General features: G+C 44.1%; 1 protein-coding gene across 3 annotated transcripts in view; it reads right to left on the bottom strand.

The window, feature by feature from the left end:
- The window catches only part of BICC1 (BicC family RNA binding protein 1), a 100,935-nt gene extending 88,693 nt beyond the window's left edge, over positions 1-12,242 (bottom strand). The window contains exon 1 of one of the 3 annotated variants that reach the window (XM_051800212.1): positions 12,171-12,242. Coding sequence is in view for 1 of the 3 variants with exons in the window: in XM_051800210.1 (XP_051656170.1) it covers positions 10,666-10,867 (202 nt within the window). In the remaining 2 variants the exon portion in view is untranslated. Of the gene's footprint in view, positions 1-9,865; positions 10,640-10,665; positions 11,026-12,170 lie in introns of those variants that run through there. The other 2 variants (XM_051800210.1, XM_051800211.1) reach the window with 2 other exon arrangements.
- Between the last annotated feature and the right edge of the window lie 610 nt (positions 12,243-12,852).

Raw genomic sequence — 12,852 nt, 5'->3', positions numbered from 1 at the left:
TTACTCTGCAAACAGTTCACTGAATCCCAGCTTACACACCCTCAAGTAACACAAATATCTCACCATAAAGGTCCCAGGGAATATCTTCAGAAGGCATCAATCTACTAAAGCTTCCTTTAACATATAAAGTGTTTCACTGCATCACTTATAATTGACCTAATATTTGTTTTGGAATTGTGGATTTCATTTTTTACCTCTCTCAAGATGCTTAGTCTTAAATTACCAATCTCGTATATTCAACTGCCATAAATTTATTGCAGGCATAGTCTGAACAGAACAGAGCCAATAAAAATAGACATAATCAAAGCCCTTCATTCATACAAAGTCATTGGCAACAGGGAAAAAGACTTAGAGGTTAGTTTTAAACCATTAATTCAGAAAGACAACACAGATTCCCAAAACCAAAGTTTCCTTAAAATAGAAAAAAGCATCACCTACATGTGATACTTTTAGCTCTACCTGGTAGAGCTAAAAAATATTTACAAACAAAAAAGGAAGACGTAAAAATATATTTAAAACTTTGGAATATCTAGTAACCTCACCATGAAACTTTAGACTAGCAATACAATCAAAAATTTTAAAGCTTTAAATGGCAAGATAGAACGAGAGACAACAGGCAGAAAATGATGCACAGGAAGTTCCACCTGAACACGAGGAAGAGCTTCTTTACTGTGCAGTGACTGAGCACTGGAACAGATTGCCCAGAGAGGCTGTGGAGTCTCCCTCACTGGAGATATTCAAGAACTTCTGGACACAATCCAGAAGTGTGCTGTGTGCTCTGGGATGACCCTGCTGCAGCAGGGAGGTGGGACCAGATGACCTGCTGTGGTCCCTTCCAACCTGACCCATTCTGTGATTGTGTGAGATAACAATAGGGCAGGCAGATCATAAAACAGACCACTCGCTTATGTGCTTATTAAATGAAGAAAAAAATCCCATATGTATATCATATGTTTCAGTAGCCCAAAACAACACTTCAAAAAAACAGGATAAATTGTTAGTAATACCAACTTCTCCCTCCAATTATCTATTAACATGGCTTCTTTCAGGCCAAATTTACTTGGCTCAATACCAGTTTTCAGATGTGTTATACCATAAACCATTTAGCTACGCTTCATTATAAAAGTGTTACAAGTTTTCCTCACAAGGAAATATAGCATGATTCCTTTCCAAGACTGAAGTTTAATCAGACAAAGCCCTGATCTGACCTGCTCCACAAGCAACACAATGGTATTTTGGTTTTGTTCTGCTTGTCATCTCATCAGAAGTACAGTCAATCATTCAAGCTTTGACACATACTTTGCACCAAGTGAGAAAATACACAGCTCAATCTTTTTAAGTACGTATTTCAAATATGCATATATGTCACTTGAATGATCTGGAATGACATTTCATTTTTTCTTTCCTTGGCACTCATTTTGATTCACAATTTTTTGCTTTCAAAACCTCTGTAATATTGTAACAGCTAGAGCTGAAACATTCCGTGGCATTATAATTCCTACAAATAAAAGTTATCTCTGCAAGTCAAAAAGCTTTAGAGAAGGACCAAAAGACCTAAAAAATGCATCATTCTGCAGCTTCTTAAATAAAGTGTTGGGAAGGCCCACAGGAAAACAAACAAATCAGAAAAACCTTTCTATGGGATGGGGGGGGGAGGAAAGTACCTATAAAAGCCACAGTATAACAAACATTCTTCAGTATTCACACACTGCAAGCCTGACAATAACCACATAAGCACAAAGATTGCTGCTTATTTTTCCTAGAAAACAGTTCTTACAGACCTGATTCATATCACATAGTTTTAGTGGAAAATGGAACCAAGCCTCCCAGGCCTGGCCTGCAGGGAAGTTTAGTAAATGGAAAATGGATGGCTCATTCCTCACTTGCATCTACACATGTTCCCAACAGGCAAAAAGCCAGAAGAGGAATGGGGACTCATTATTTTCTTGAGTTAATATTTGAGGAAAAGCTTCTCTATAGAAGTTTACCAAGTTTTATATATAAGGAGTATTTTTTATTGCAACCTTTACACACCAGGTAAATCCTGGAATTGCATTGGAACAGGGAATGAGGCTGCCTTGTGTCTGGCACCAACTACAGTGACCAGCTCCCTGCCTTTGGGAAAAGGCTTAGCAGTCAAATCAGATGGAGGGAAAATAAAAAAGCAATTTATTTGAGGTCTCAAAGCAGCTCAACAGAGGATATTCCTTGTAGTCCAGTAACATTACTACCAGGCTGCATCTGAGCCCCTCTAGAGAAGGTAACAGCCAAAACATTTAACTGCACGCACAGCCATCGCTTATCAGGCACTAATTATGCCTTCAGAAAATCTTCAGCTGATCGTAGATTGTGTGAGTGTCCTGGAAAGCCACCTCCTCAAGTGACCCCAGTGTGCCCCAAAAGCTCAGAGCCTCCAACAGGATGGGTCAAAATCTGATCATTAAAGTTCTAGGGCATGTTAGCCTGGGCAATTAAAAAAAACCAAAAACAAACAAACAAGCTAAGCAATAAAAAAGGAGCTTTACTGCACAGCATTTATAAACCGTTGATCTCGAGATGCCAAATTCGAGACACAGCTGCTGGCAGCTGGCCATGTGGAAGGCTGTCAGAGTGAGTGGAAATCTCATACCTTTTACATGCAACATCTATTATTGTCTGTCTTTCTGATCACAAGTGATATATTTATAAAGATGTTTTAGAAGCCTTTCACCCCTGAAATGAAAAAAACCTAAGGAATAATCTATCTCCTGTTTGCTAAGGCTCACATGTGCAAGAAAGGCACTTCCAGGAAGGGTACTAAGCAACAAGAATTTCTGTGGTTTACACAACAGAATCCAAGCAATAGAGATAACAGGACTGTGCTCCAATCCAAGCTGCATTACCAAGTCCTGTTTTCACAACTTGCTCACATGCCATCAGCAAGAAGGCAAAGCTCAGCAGGATGCAGAGTAATCCATAGCTTGGAGTCCATGAACTACACCCCTTGAAGCAGCGAGGCCACTCCAGCCCACAGCCAGCTCCCACTGCTTGGCCACTGAACATCCAAATACTTTATCCCATTCCCATAAGTGAACCCTGGTGCCTCAGTAAGATCTCAACCAGCAAGTTAATATTAAGCCTTGCTAAGAATCCTTTGATTCCTTTGGTCTCCAAAAGACATGAGTGACCTCACTTCAGTACTGAACACTGCAGAATCGACAAGTCTCCAAATTTTATGGATTGTCTCCTTTCAGAAAAAAAAGAGGAAAAATCATAAAATGAAACTTTGCTTCTTGTCTTGTCATTAAGTACCACTGAGAAGAGTCTGGCTCCGTCTGCTTATATCCTCTGACACACACAAATGATGGTCTGCTCCAAGGCAGAGCTCCGTGCAATCTTGCCTGTCTCACACAAAAAGGCAACACCTCCTCCTCAGCATCCCAGCCTGTGCCTCCCAAGGAGCTTATATCCAATCACTGAATCCCACCACACATCCTCACCTTCAGGGAGATCACAGCCCTGCACTTTCACCTGTCTGCATTGCCCTCAGGGATTTCAGGGATGCACCCACTCAGCTGGGTTTCCCAGTAAAGGTACGGGAGCTTCCTGTGTAGCTGTCCTTCAGGCACATGCCTATCCCGTGCCTTGGTCTCGATTACAGGAGAGCTGCACAGCAGGATAATAACTAGGACAGGGCAGTTGCTACATGCCCATCAACCTCTCTTCACAAAATCTGGTTTGCCACAGAAAAAGCAAAGTTATGCTACCAGGCAATATTATTATCTGATTTATTCAGACACCTAGTGTTCTCTTATGTATTTGCTTTCAACCCCCATCCATCACACCCATCTTTTCCTGCAGAGACAAGAGTTTTTCCACCCATATCCAAAACCTACATTTTCACACAAGAAGTTGTTGAATACTCAGATTACTTAGACTGTATAGATAGAGATAACACTATCACTCCTGAGCATTCCCTCACAACGTCAATAAGCCTTTAACACGGAAAAAGTTATTTGAAAATTATGTATTCCCATTCCAGTAAAGAGGATATCACTGTAGACATCTTTACATCAATCAGCTATAAAAGTCACCAGAATGTGAAGAGCTACATTGCCCCATGCAATACAGTCACACTGGTCTGAGCCACAGAAAGAAAGCCCCATCAAACAAAAACAGATACTGAACAAAAGTTGCAGCTGTGTTCAAAGAATGAATTGCTAAAGTCAAAATTATTTTAGGAAATACCACTGATTAATAGGCAGTATCTTAAAGAAGAAATCCTTAAATCAAGAGCTCATCCCTTCAGATAGCTTATTAATTGTGTGTATTTTTTGTAGCTGAACTCCAACTCGTGTCTAGTCATATTAGATTTTAAGCTCAAAGTTCATGAAAGTCACCACAGTAAGGGATACTACTGTAAAGATGTTAAATTGAAAAAAGCCATTGGTTCTTCAACACAGAAGTTTGAAATTAAAGAAAACCAGCATGTTTCATTGTTTGACAAGGCATAGAAGCAAGAGTCTGAAATAAGTACTCAAAATAGGACATATTTTCCAACGGAGGTAAAGATTACAATATAACCAACAGGAATGTGCAAGCCAGCAATACTTAACTTAGCAGTCCATGCCAAACCATGATAGTCCGTTGTACTACTTAAAAAACACTGAAACTTGAGAAAGTGGTATTATTACAATTGTTAACAATGGAATGCAAGAACATTTTTAAGCTACAAGTCACACAAATTCATTTAATGTATTTATTTTTTGTAGAAATAGACTATTCAGCACTTTAGGGATTTGAAAGCTTGACAAAGAACTTGGAATTTTTTTTCCTGCTAGATGTAAGTTAAAGACCAAAAGTAAATACTATTAGGAAGGTTCCAATTTCCCCACAACTACGTCCTTGTATAGGTTATGCTGATACATTGCAGGGAACAAAAAATAATAAAACCACCAAGAGAAATCTCACAACTTAGTAGAAAAAACCCACATTTTCTTCCACTAGGAAAAGAAACTGTGGTTAGGACCTACTAAAATAAAGAGTCTGAGAAGGTATTTCAGTACAAATCTGGTCAAAGACAAGACATAGTTCATAACCCTTGAAGATCCAACAGGGATCCAACATGGGAGCTGTAAACAGGACTGTAAATCAACAGCACCTTGAGTATTTTTAACTTCAGCTGCAAGCAAGGTACACGAATTATTTGAAGGACAACAGTACATTCAGTTTTATTGTATAAATTTCTGTCACCATCACACACACACACACACACACACACACAAAAATAAGCCAGAGGAATAGCAGCAACTCCTGCTTAGCCATTTAAACATAAAAACCCAATATAAATTTAACACTGAGCTTGCCCTCCCTACACAGAAACCATCACAGTCAGGACCATTACAATGGCCTATTAGGCAGCTAACTTGCTCAAAAGTCATATATCCAGGGTTTAGCCTCTAATAAAACTATTGTTTTTTAACACTCAGCAGAGGCCTGGGTTTCCTAGAATATCTGTCTTCTTTAGTACATTTGAATAAAAGTGTTTTTCTTCCCCCTTCCACTTCCCTCAAACTTTGCCTGTCACACATGGATTTATCATTCTCTGTAGATGGAACAAACTAGTGGAGAAAACTATGAAAAGTACTGAAGTACACTTTCCAACAGAGTTATGCATTAAGTAGGGAAAATACACTTGTTTAAATACAAGTTTCGCCTGATGGCTCAGCAAACAAAAGCTGGTTATCACTCAGGCATCAGAAGCAGGCACTGCACAGGTACAGTCTTAAGATGGGACAATGGCCTCAGGGGTGACCTTTAGGCAAATAAATTAACAATTGATTTCCAGTAGATTTACAGTAAGCTGCACCTAGATTAAACTGTGCAAAAAAATGATCTAAGTATTTATGTCACTTCCCCCTAAGAAAAAAAGGACTTGTTTTGGTGGAAAATTACTAGTTGAGGTTTTTTTCCCTAACTCCCCACGACAGGCAAAGAGCACAAAAACTGAGGGACCAGGACAGGGAAGTGCTCACCCAGCACTGCAGTGGCAGGACAGAGAGCTATACAAAGACAGCCCAAAGAGCTGCTTGTACTGACTGCTCTCACTGAATTTGAGTCACACTGCTTTCATCCTTACTGCCTGAAAAATAATAAGTGATCCCTTAGTATTTATAGAAGTCAAGTCTACATTGTGCAAATTAAGATTGACATGATTCCTATTATTCTGGCCTACTCCATAACTAATGACAGTCAGTACTAAATCCACTGCTGTTTTCCAAGGTGCCCACTTGGTAGCAACACAACCTGCTCTGTGAAATGAGCAAACAGGGTGCTTGTGGTGCCGAGTGCTCTTCAGTTTCCTGGGCAGATAGGTCTGTGCTTTTCTTCATATGTTTATCAACAGTCAGTCGGGTAAATTCTGAATTACCTCACAAGGGGAAAAGAATCAACCCCAAACAACAAAGACACAGAACAAAAAACCACAACCCATAAAGTTTAGATCCCTAATACTACCCCAACGAATCCTCAAAATGAAAGATGATGCATAAAAAAAATCCAAAACAGAACAAAGAAAAACAGAATTTTAGCTGGCACAGTTTGGTTTTTTTTAATGAAAGAGCCATATATAATATGGTACACACACCGCTGCTAGATTTAGACTCTTATTAAAAAACAGCATGGATCTGTTTTTATACCAAACTGCTATCGCGTGATAGTGAATTACAAAGTCACAAAGTATTTAAGCATGTGCTGTACACACATCACATAAAAAAACCCCCTCCAATGTCTGTTCAAGAACATGACATAGAAAAAGAATTATTTGAAATGCAAAACTGGTATAACACTTTATAACCAAGGATAAGACACACCATGGAAGCAAAAAAGGTGTTGCTTTTTTTTGTTTGTTTTTTTTTTTTTCAGTGTTCATGGCCAACTTGTCTAAGCCTACGGATTGCTGCAACATTTGCTGTTAGATTCTACTTTTTGAGCAGCTTTCCTAAGTTTAGTGTTTTGCATTTTTATAATAATACTCAGCTGCTATGGTAACAGGCATTTAAACATGCACTAAGTAATTCATCCCACAATATTAAGTCACCTGAGCATTTACCAGAATTTGTGCAGAGCAGCTATAATTAATAGCACTGCTATGAAATACTATCTTCTGTCACTGCTGGGAAGACCACCTGATCTGTTTTACTCAATTTTGCTTAAAAAAAAAAAAGTTACTCTAAAAAGATCTGTTCACCAATAAACTCTGATAAAGACATGCAGCATAAGATAGCTTACACCCCACTATAAAGACTGAGATCTGCTTATGGAACACTATTCCAGACATCTCTGTGCAAGTAATAAAACAGTCATACACAGTAGTTGGACACAAGAAAAAAAATCGTTCTTATTTTCAAGGTTTTTACCACAGCTTTTGCCTTTCCTGATATTCCAAACAGAACAGCAAATATACTAAAACAATTATTTCAAACTGGAAAAAAAAAGTAGCAGAAGCACCCTCAAATCAAGATTTTCTGACACATCCATTCAGATTTGACTTCTTCTTTAGATACAACTGTAGCAAACTTGTTGCATCACCTCTCCTTTGAAAGAGAGCTACCCAGGGTCACCCTACAGCACTTACTCCAGATACTCTGTGTCCCAGCCCCCCCATGAGCCATGGAGTCTGCTATGCCCAGCTGAGTCTCCCTGAAATCAGCTTTCTCCAACAGGAAAACATCCACAAACTATCAAGGGTAGGAAAGATGAAAACAAGCACAGCAGAAACACATATAAAATTCAGCAATGCAACCACAAAGTAACAGAAGCACCAAGCCCAAAACTGAGCTGCTTAATATCCTTCCTCCCCGATAGTTTTTTGCATTTCATGATTAGCACAGTAAACAACAGATGTTGATGAGTAAAAAAAAAACAAGGCACCCCAAGCAAGAGTGAGAACATTTCCTGATAGGTTTCTTCAACAGATGCTGTTTCAAATTTGGCTTTAAAGATAACTGAACTAAAGACAATGTGTTCTCACCCCTCCATAATATAAGAGAGCTGTGGTGATCACTAGAAGAAATCATAGTTTTTTTAATCACTGAAAAAGTAACTTTCATAGATGTAAACAGGCTTTCTAGTAGCTGGTAAAGCATCTAATATGAACCCAAGAAGCTGTATTTACACCAGCCTGAATTTAAAAAAAGTAAAAGGCAAAAAAATTGGCTAACTTTTGGAAATAAGAAATCTGGTCATCACCGCTTGGACTACAGACATGTTTCTATTCCACGATACATTTTTAAGAGCTTCCAGTGAAGGCTCTAGTATTAGAAACCATAGGGAATGCAACCCTACAAATTCCCTAACAAAAATTAGTTTCTGGAGATGGCACACTGCTTCCTTTCCATTGTCCCTTTCCTATGAGGGTGAGTCAAAGTTTCAACTCCCAAAAGATGGACACAAAAAAAAAAAGAAAGAAAGAAAAGAGAACAGGGGGTGGGAGAAGTTAAAAAATACAATCAAGTTTGGCTTGTCATTGGCACCATAACTGACTATGAATTTCTGGGTACCACTCACAGATCAGGCTTCAAGACGTTCTTTCCCTGGCAGCACTATTTTGAGCTTGAAGTATTGTACAAGAAAAGGATAACTAAAACCTATCTGGGAAGAAGTCAAGAGATGAGATAAATACTTGTAAAGTACGGAGAGGAAACTGCAAGAAAGTGATAATGTTTAACAAACAGTTCAGTTTTCTGACAGAAAGAACTACTATGTTTGCCTCATGTTTCCTAATAAGCAGTTTTTCATTACCAATAAGCCAGGCAATTTAGGTTTGCACACAAAAACACTTATTACAGAGTCCAAAATAAACTTTCCTTCACAACAAGGATAACTGTCTGATGCAAAAACTCCTCCAACCATCACCTGAAGCACGTGTGTTCTAGACTGGACATACAGCAACCTCTCTCCAAAAAGCAGACAGCAATCTGTTTGCATTTACTTGCTGTGCTCTAACAATCATAGACTTTTTACTACACTCTTATAAAGGTAAGATAAAATTTTTAAAAGGAGCAAAGAAAATCTCACATTTTGACACTGGCTACTGCTGGGTGACACAACCTATAGAGTATTTGGATTCTGCTTGGGAGCTTTGTTTACCCCTGCATGCTTATTACCCCAGGCAGTAGAAGAAAGGACTGTGTGTGGGATGAGATAATGGAAATTTATTCAGCTACTAGAAAAAAAAGTTAAAGCAACCTTCATCTTCTTACAGAACTCTAACTTTTGACCCTTTTCTACCACTTCTTACACAGAAATACCCGTGTGGTTTTGGTTTTAGGACAGTTTTGATGAGCGCATCTTTATAAATAGTTGATGCTGCTCTGTTTCTCCAAATTCCTTTCTCTTTATTGCATTACATAATGAGATTTTTTTTCTACTAGTGCTAAAGTATTAGCTGATTAAAGATTAACACGCCCCCAGGAGAGAGAATCTCAATTAAAAAAATTCCAATCATTGTAGTCACCAAGTCAAACCGCAGCTCTTCAGCGACCAACCCAACTCACCAGCCCCTGTTCCCCAGCTGGCTCCCACAGCCTCTCACCGCTGGAAGGAGGAGGGCAGGTGCCCTGGCAGGGGATGCTCAGGAAGGAGCACCTAAAGCTTCCAGTAAGTGACTGAAATGCCTTTCATGTGTCACGCCAGTGAAATATTTGTCAAGGGTTTATTTGTTTTGGAAATATACATAAATACGTGAGTTACCATGTTAGTGTAACACTAAATGTTTACAAAACAGCAGTTCCAAAGGAAAGTGCACCTTCTTTAAATCACCATCACCTTTCCTTGTTGATCCAAACATACCCTGAGATTTGACACTGCAAGACCTGAAACTCACCTCCGTTCTCACGGGCTCCTGAGGTCAGACAGCAGGGAACACTCCGGGGGAATTACCCCACTTCGCAGCATCCGCAACTGATTCAAACCTATTTATCTGCTCTAGCAACAAAACCAGCAACTGCCCACTCTTGTTTTGTCAAAAGTTGCCTACGTAACTTTCACTGAGAGTCAGATAATTCAAAACATACTGGGACAAAATATGCAGCCTCAAGGAAAGAAAAAAATACTTCTAAAAACAAAAAGCCACAAAGCGGAGCCAAGGGCCGAGCCGGTCCTGCGGCAGCGGCGGCCGCTGTCAAGCTCTGCGGAGCCGTCCCCGCTCCTCCGGCCAGGACACCCGGCTCCAACAGGTCTTTTCCCGCTACGCAGCTGTTCCTCGAAAGCCGAGAGCCCGAACCGCCCTGCCCGAGCGGGATGTTACGTTTTTACAGAAGGAATTCGAAGAGACCGGGACCCTCCGACCCGCAGCCCCGGCGGGGCCGGGCAGCGGCACCACCCGCGCCGCCGGCCAGGCCCGGCCCCGAGCGGCGTCCGGACACCCGGGGGGACGGAGCCGCTCCGCTCCGGGGATGGGGGGCCGAGGAGCCGCCTCCTCCTGGCCACGACAGCGCCCGGAGCCGGGACCGGCCCGCGGGCTCCCGCCGAGCCAGGGCCGCGTCCCGCGCCCGGAGGGGTGACAGGAGGCGGACCCGCCCCGGCGGGGATGGGGGAGGCAGGACACGGCACGGAGGGTGCGGGGCCCCCTCGTGTCCCTCCCGGACTCCCCCGGGGCACCGCCGCCACCGCTCCCCGCCTCACCTTGGAGCATGGCCTCCAGTTTCTTCCTGTCCACCCGGAATCGCTCCTCGCCCCACTCGGGGCTGTGCAGGGCCCGCGCCGGGCCGGCCGAGTCCTCCTCGGAGCCGGGCGCGGGCGAGTCGGCGCTGCGCTCGCTGTTGGAGCCCGGGTCGGAGAGCGGCTGCTGCAGGTACCCGCTCAGCGGGTCGCGCTGCGCGGCCATGGCGCTGCCGGGCGGCCGCCGCCGCTCCGAGCCCCACTCGGCCGCGTCCCCGCGGGTCGCTATCTGCCCCCACAGCCGCGCCGCCGGCTCATCCCAGCCGCCGCCGCCCGCCCGAGCCCCGGCGCCGCCCGCCCCTGCCCCCGGCTCCCCGCCGAGTGTGCGCGGCCCCGGGCCGGCGGCGTCCGCGGCTCGGCGGCGCCCCCAGCCCGCCCGCAGCCCGCACAGCATCCCCACCTCCATTGGGCCGCCGCCCGCCGGGGAGGGGCCGGGGATATCCCCGGCAGGAGGGGCAGCGCCGCGGCCCCGGAGGAGGGCGGGGAGGGACAGGGGAAGGGAGGGGCAGGGAGGGGAGATGCCACCGCCCCCAGCGGCACCGCCCCGCCCCGGGGTGGCCGGGCCGGGGTCGCGGCTACCGCCGGTCCCCCGCACCCAACCCCGCTCCCAGCCCTCGCCCGAGCGAGGGTCAGCAGCGATCGCGCGGAGGACGGGCGGGTGGCGGTGCCGAGTAACACCGAACCCAAAGCCGACCCACGGTGTGGGCAGCGAGGACGAGCGAGCCCGAGCTTTGCCGCAGGTCCCGGAGACGCTGTAGCTGCTGCTGCTCGCACATCCCCTCCCGACGGGGAGGGACCTGGCTCTCGGGTCGCTACTCGAAGCCTCATGACGGCCAAGTGCCTTGTGCTGCACCGCAAAAGGCTGGGTTAGGCATCCCTCACCTTCCAGCGAACTACATTAGTCCGCACCCAGAAGCCCGGGGCTGGATTTTACACCGGCGCAGTTCATAGCACTTGGCAAACAGATTAAGCCCAGAAACGCGCACTAGTGTAGAGGAAACATCAGCACCAGCTGCCGCACCGGCCTGAGTGCTGTTCCACTGCTCCGGCACCCGGACACTGCCCGGGAGAGCGATCGCTGCCCGAGGGTGACTGCCCGAAGCAGGGAGACGAGGGTGAAGAGTTCACACCTCTTTGGGTCTGTCTGGTGTCAGCCAGCTTGTTTCTCCTGAATCTGAGAAATCCTTTCTGACAAAAGAAGTTACCCTGCCAGTCACACGCTCCCACAAAAGCTTTCTGTTTTGATGGCTGTTTTCCAGTGGAAAAGCAGTCTGCTAGAAGATGATCCTGGAACCCCAACAAGGTATCCCACCCTGAAAGCATCACACCTCACTTGCAGTACTGCAGATGCCTGTTGTCTGTCTTCTCCAGAACTTGGGCATCCATGCAGTTATGATGGCCAAAACACGTTGCTATACACACCCTGGAAAGCAAGACAGAAATTACAGCTGGTGTGATGGTGAACTCACCTCACATTTATCACCACCTTGAAGGACGATGTTAAAATCCATCAGGGGATATGCTGATACTCCAGGTAGATGGGAGCTGTGTCATGTCCCATTTCAACATGCAGTCATTTTGACACAGGTTCAGAGGTTGGCTTATGGAGTCTTCACGTATTTCCCACTTAGTTCCATGACAGTATGAATTCCACAACGCCCACGGTTCCATTTCCGAACATTGTGTGCACTCGGGGAGGCTTTCTCAGTGGAGACATCTAGAATTTAATTGTAGTATTTAATTCTCTTTGTGGTTTCAAAGCCTTTGTGGATGGTAGCCAGCAGTTTGCAGGCAACATACTGTTCACAAGATCCTCTGATACTTTTCATGACCATGGGAAATAAAATATCTGAAGTCAAAAACACTAGAACAAAATATGAATATATGTCATGAAAACAGTGCAATCTTCCTTTCTCTCAGTAGTTTGCTTATTGTGACATATCACTTTAGGTGTGTAGGACAGTCCAGGAAAGAGTGAAAGTCCTTCCCAGTTCCAAAGTTTACAAATATCAACCACCTTTTTTTTTTCTTTTCTTTTTTTTTTTTTCTGTAAATGGGAAAGTGAACATTGTCCATTATCAAAACAACCTGAAATCCAGTGAAGTGTGCTGCCTCACCTCAGATCAGCACCAGCTGGAGCTGTCTGTCTTC

This window comes from Manacus candei, unplaced genomic scaffold, assembly GCF_025592945.1.
Source record: "Manacus candei isolate 608988 ecotype Guabito, Panama unplaced genomic scaffold, ASM2559294v1 h1tg000050l, whole genome shotgun sequence".
NCBI lineage: Eukaryota > Metazoa > Chordata > Aves > Passeriformes > Pipridae > Manacus > Manacus candei.
The sequence above is the reverse complement of the archived record's forward strand: the minus strand, read 5'-3'. Positions and strand labels throughout refer to the sequence as shown.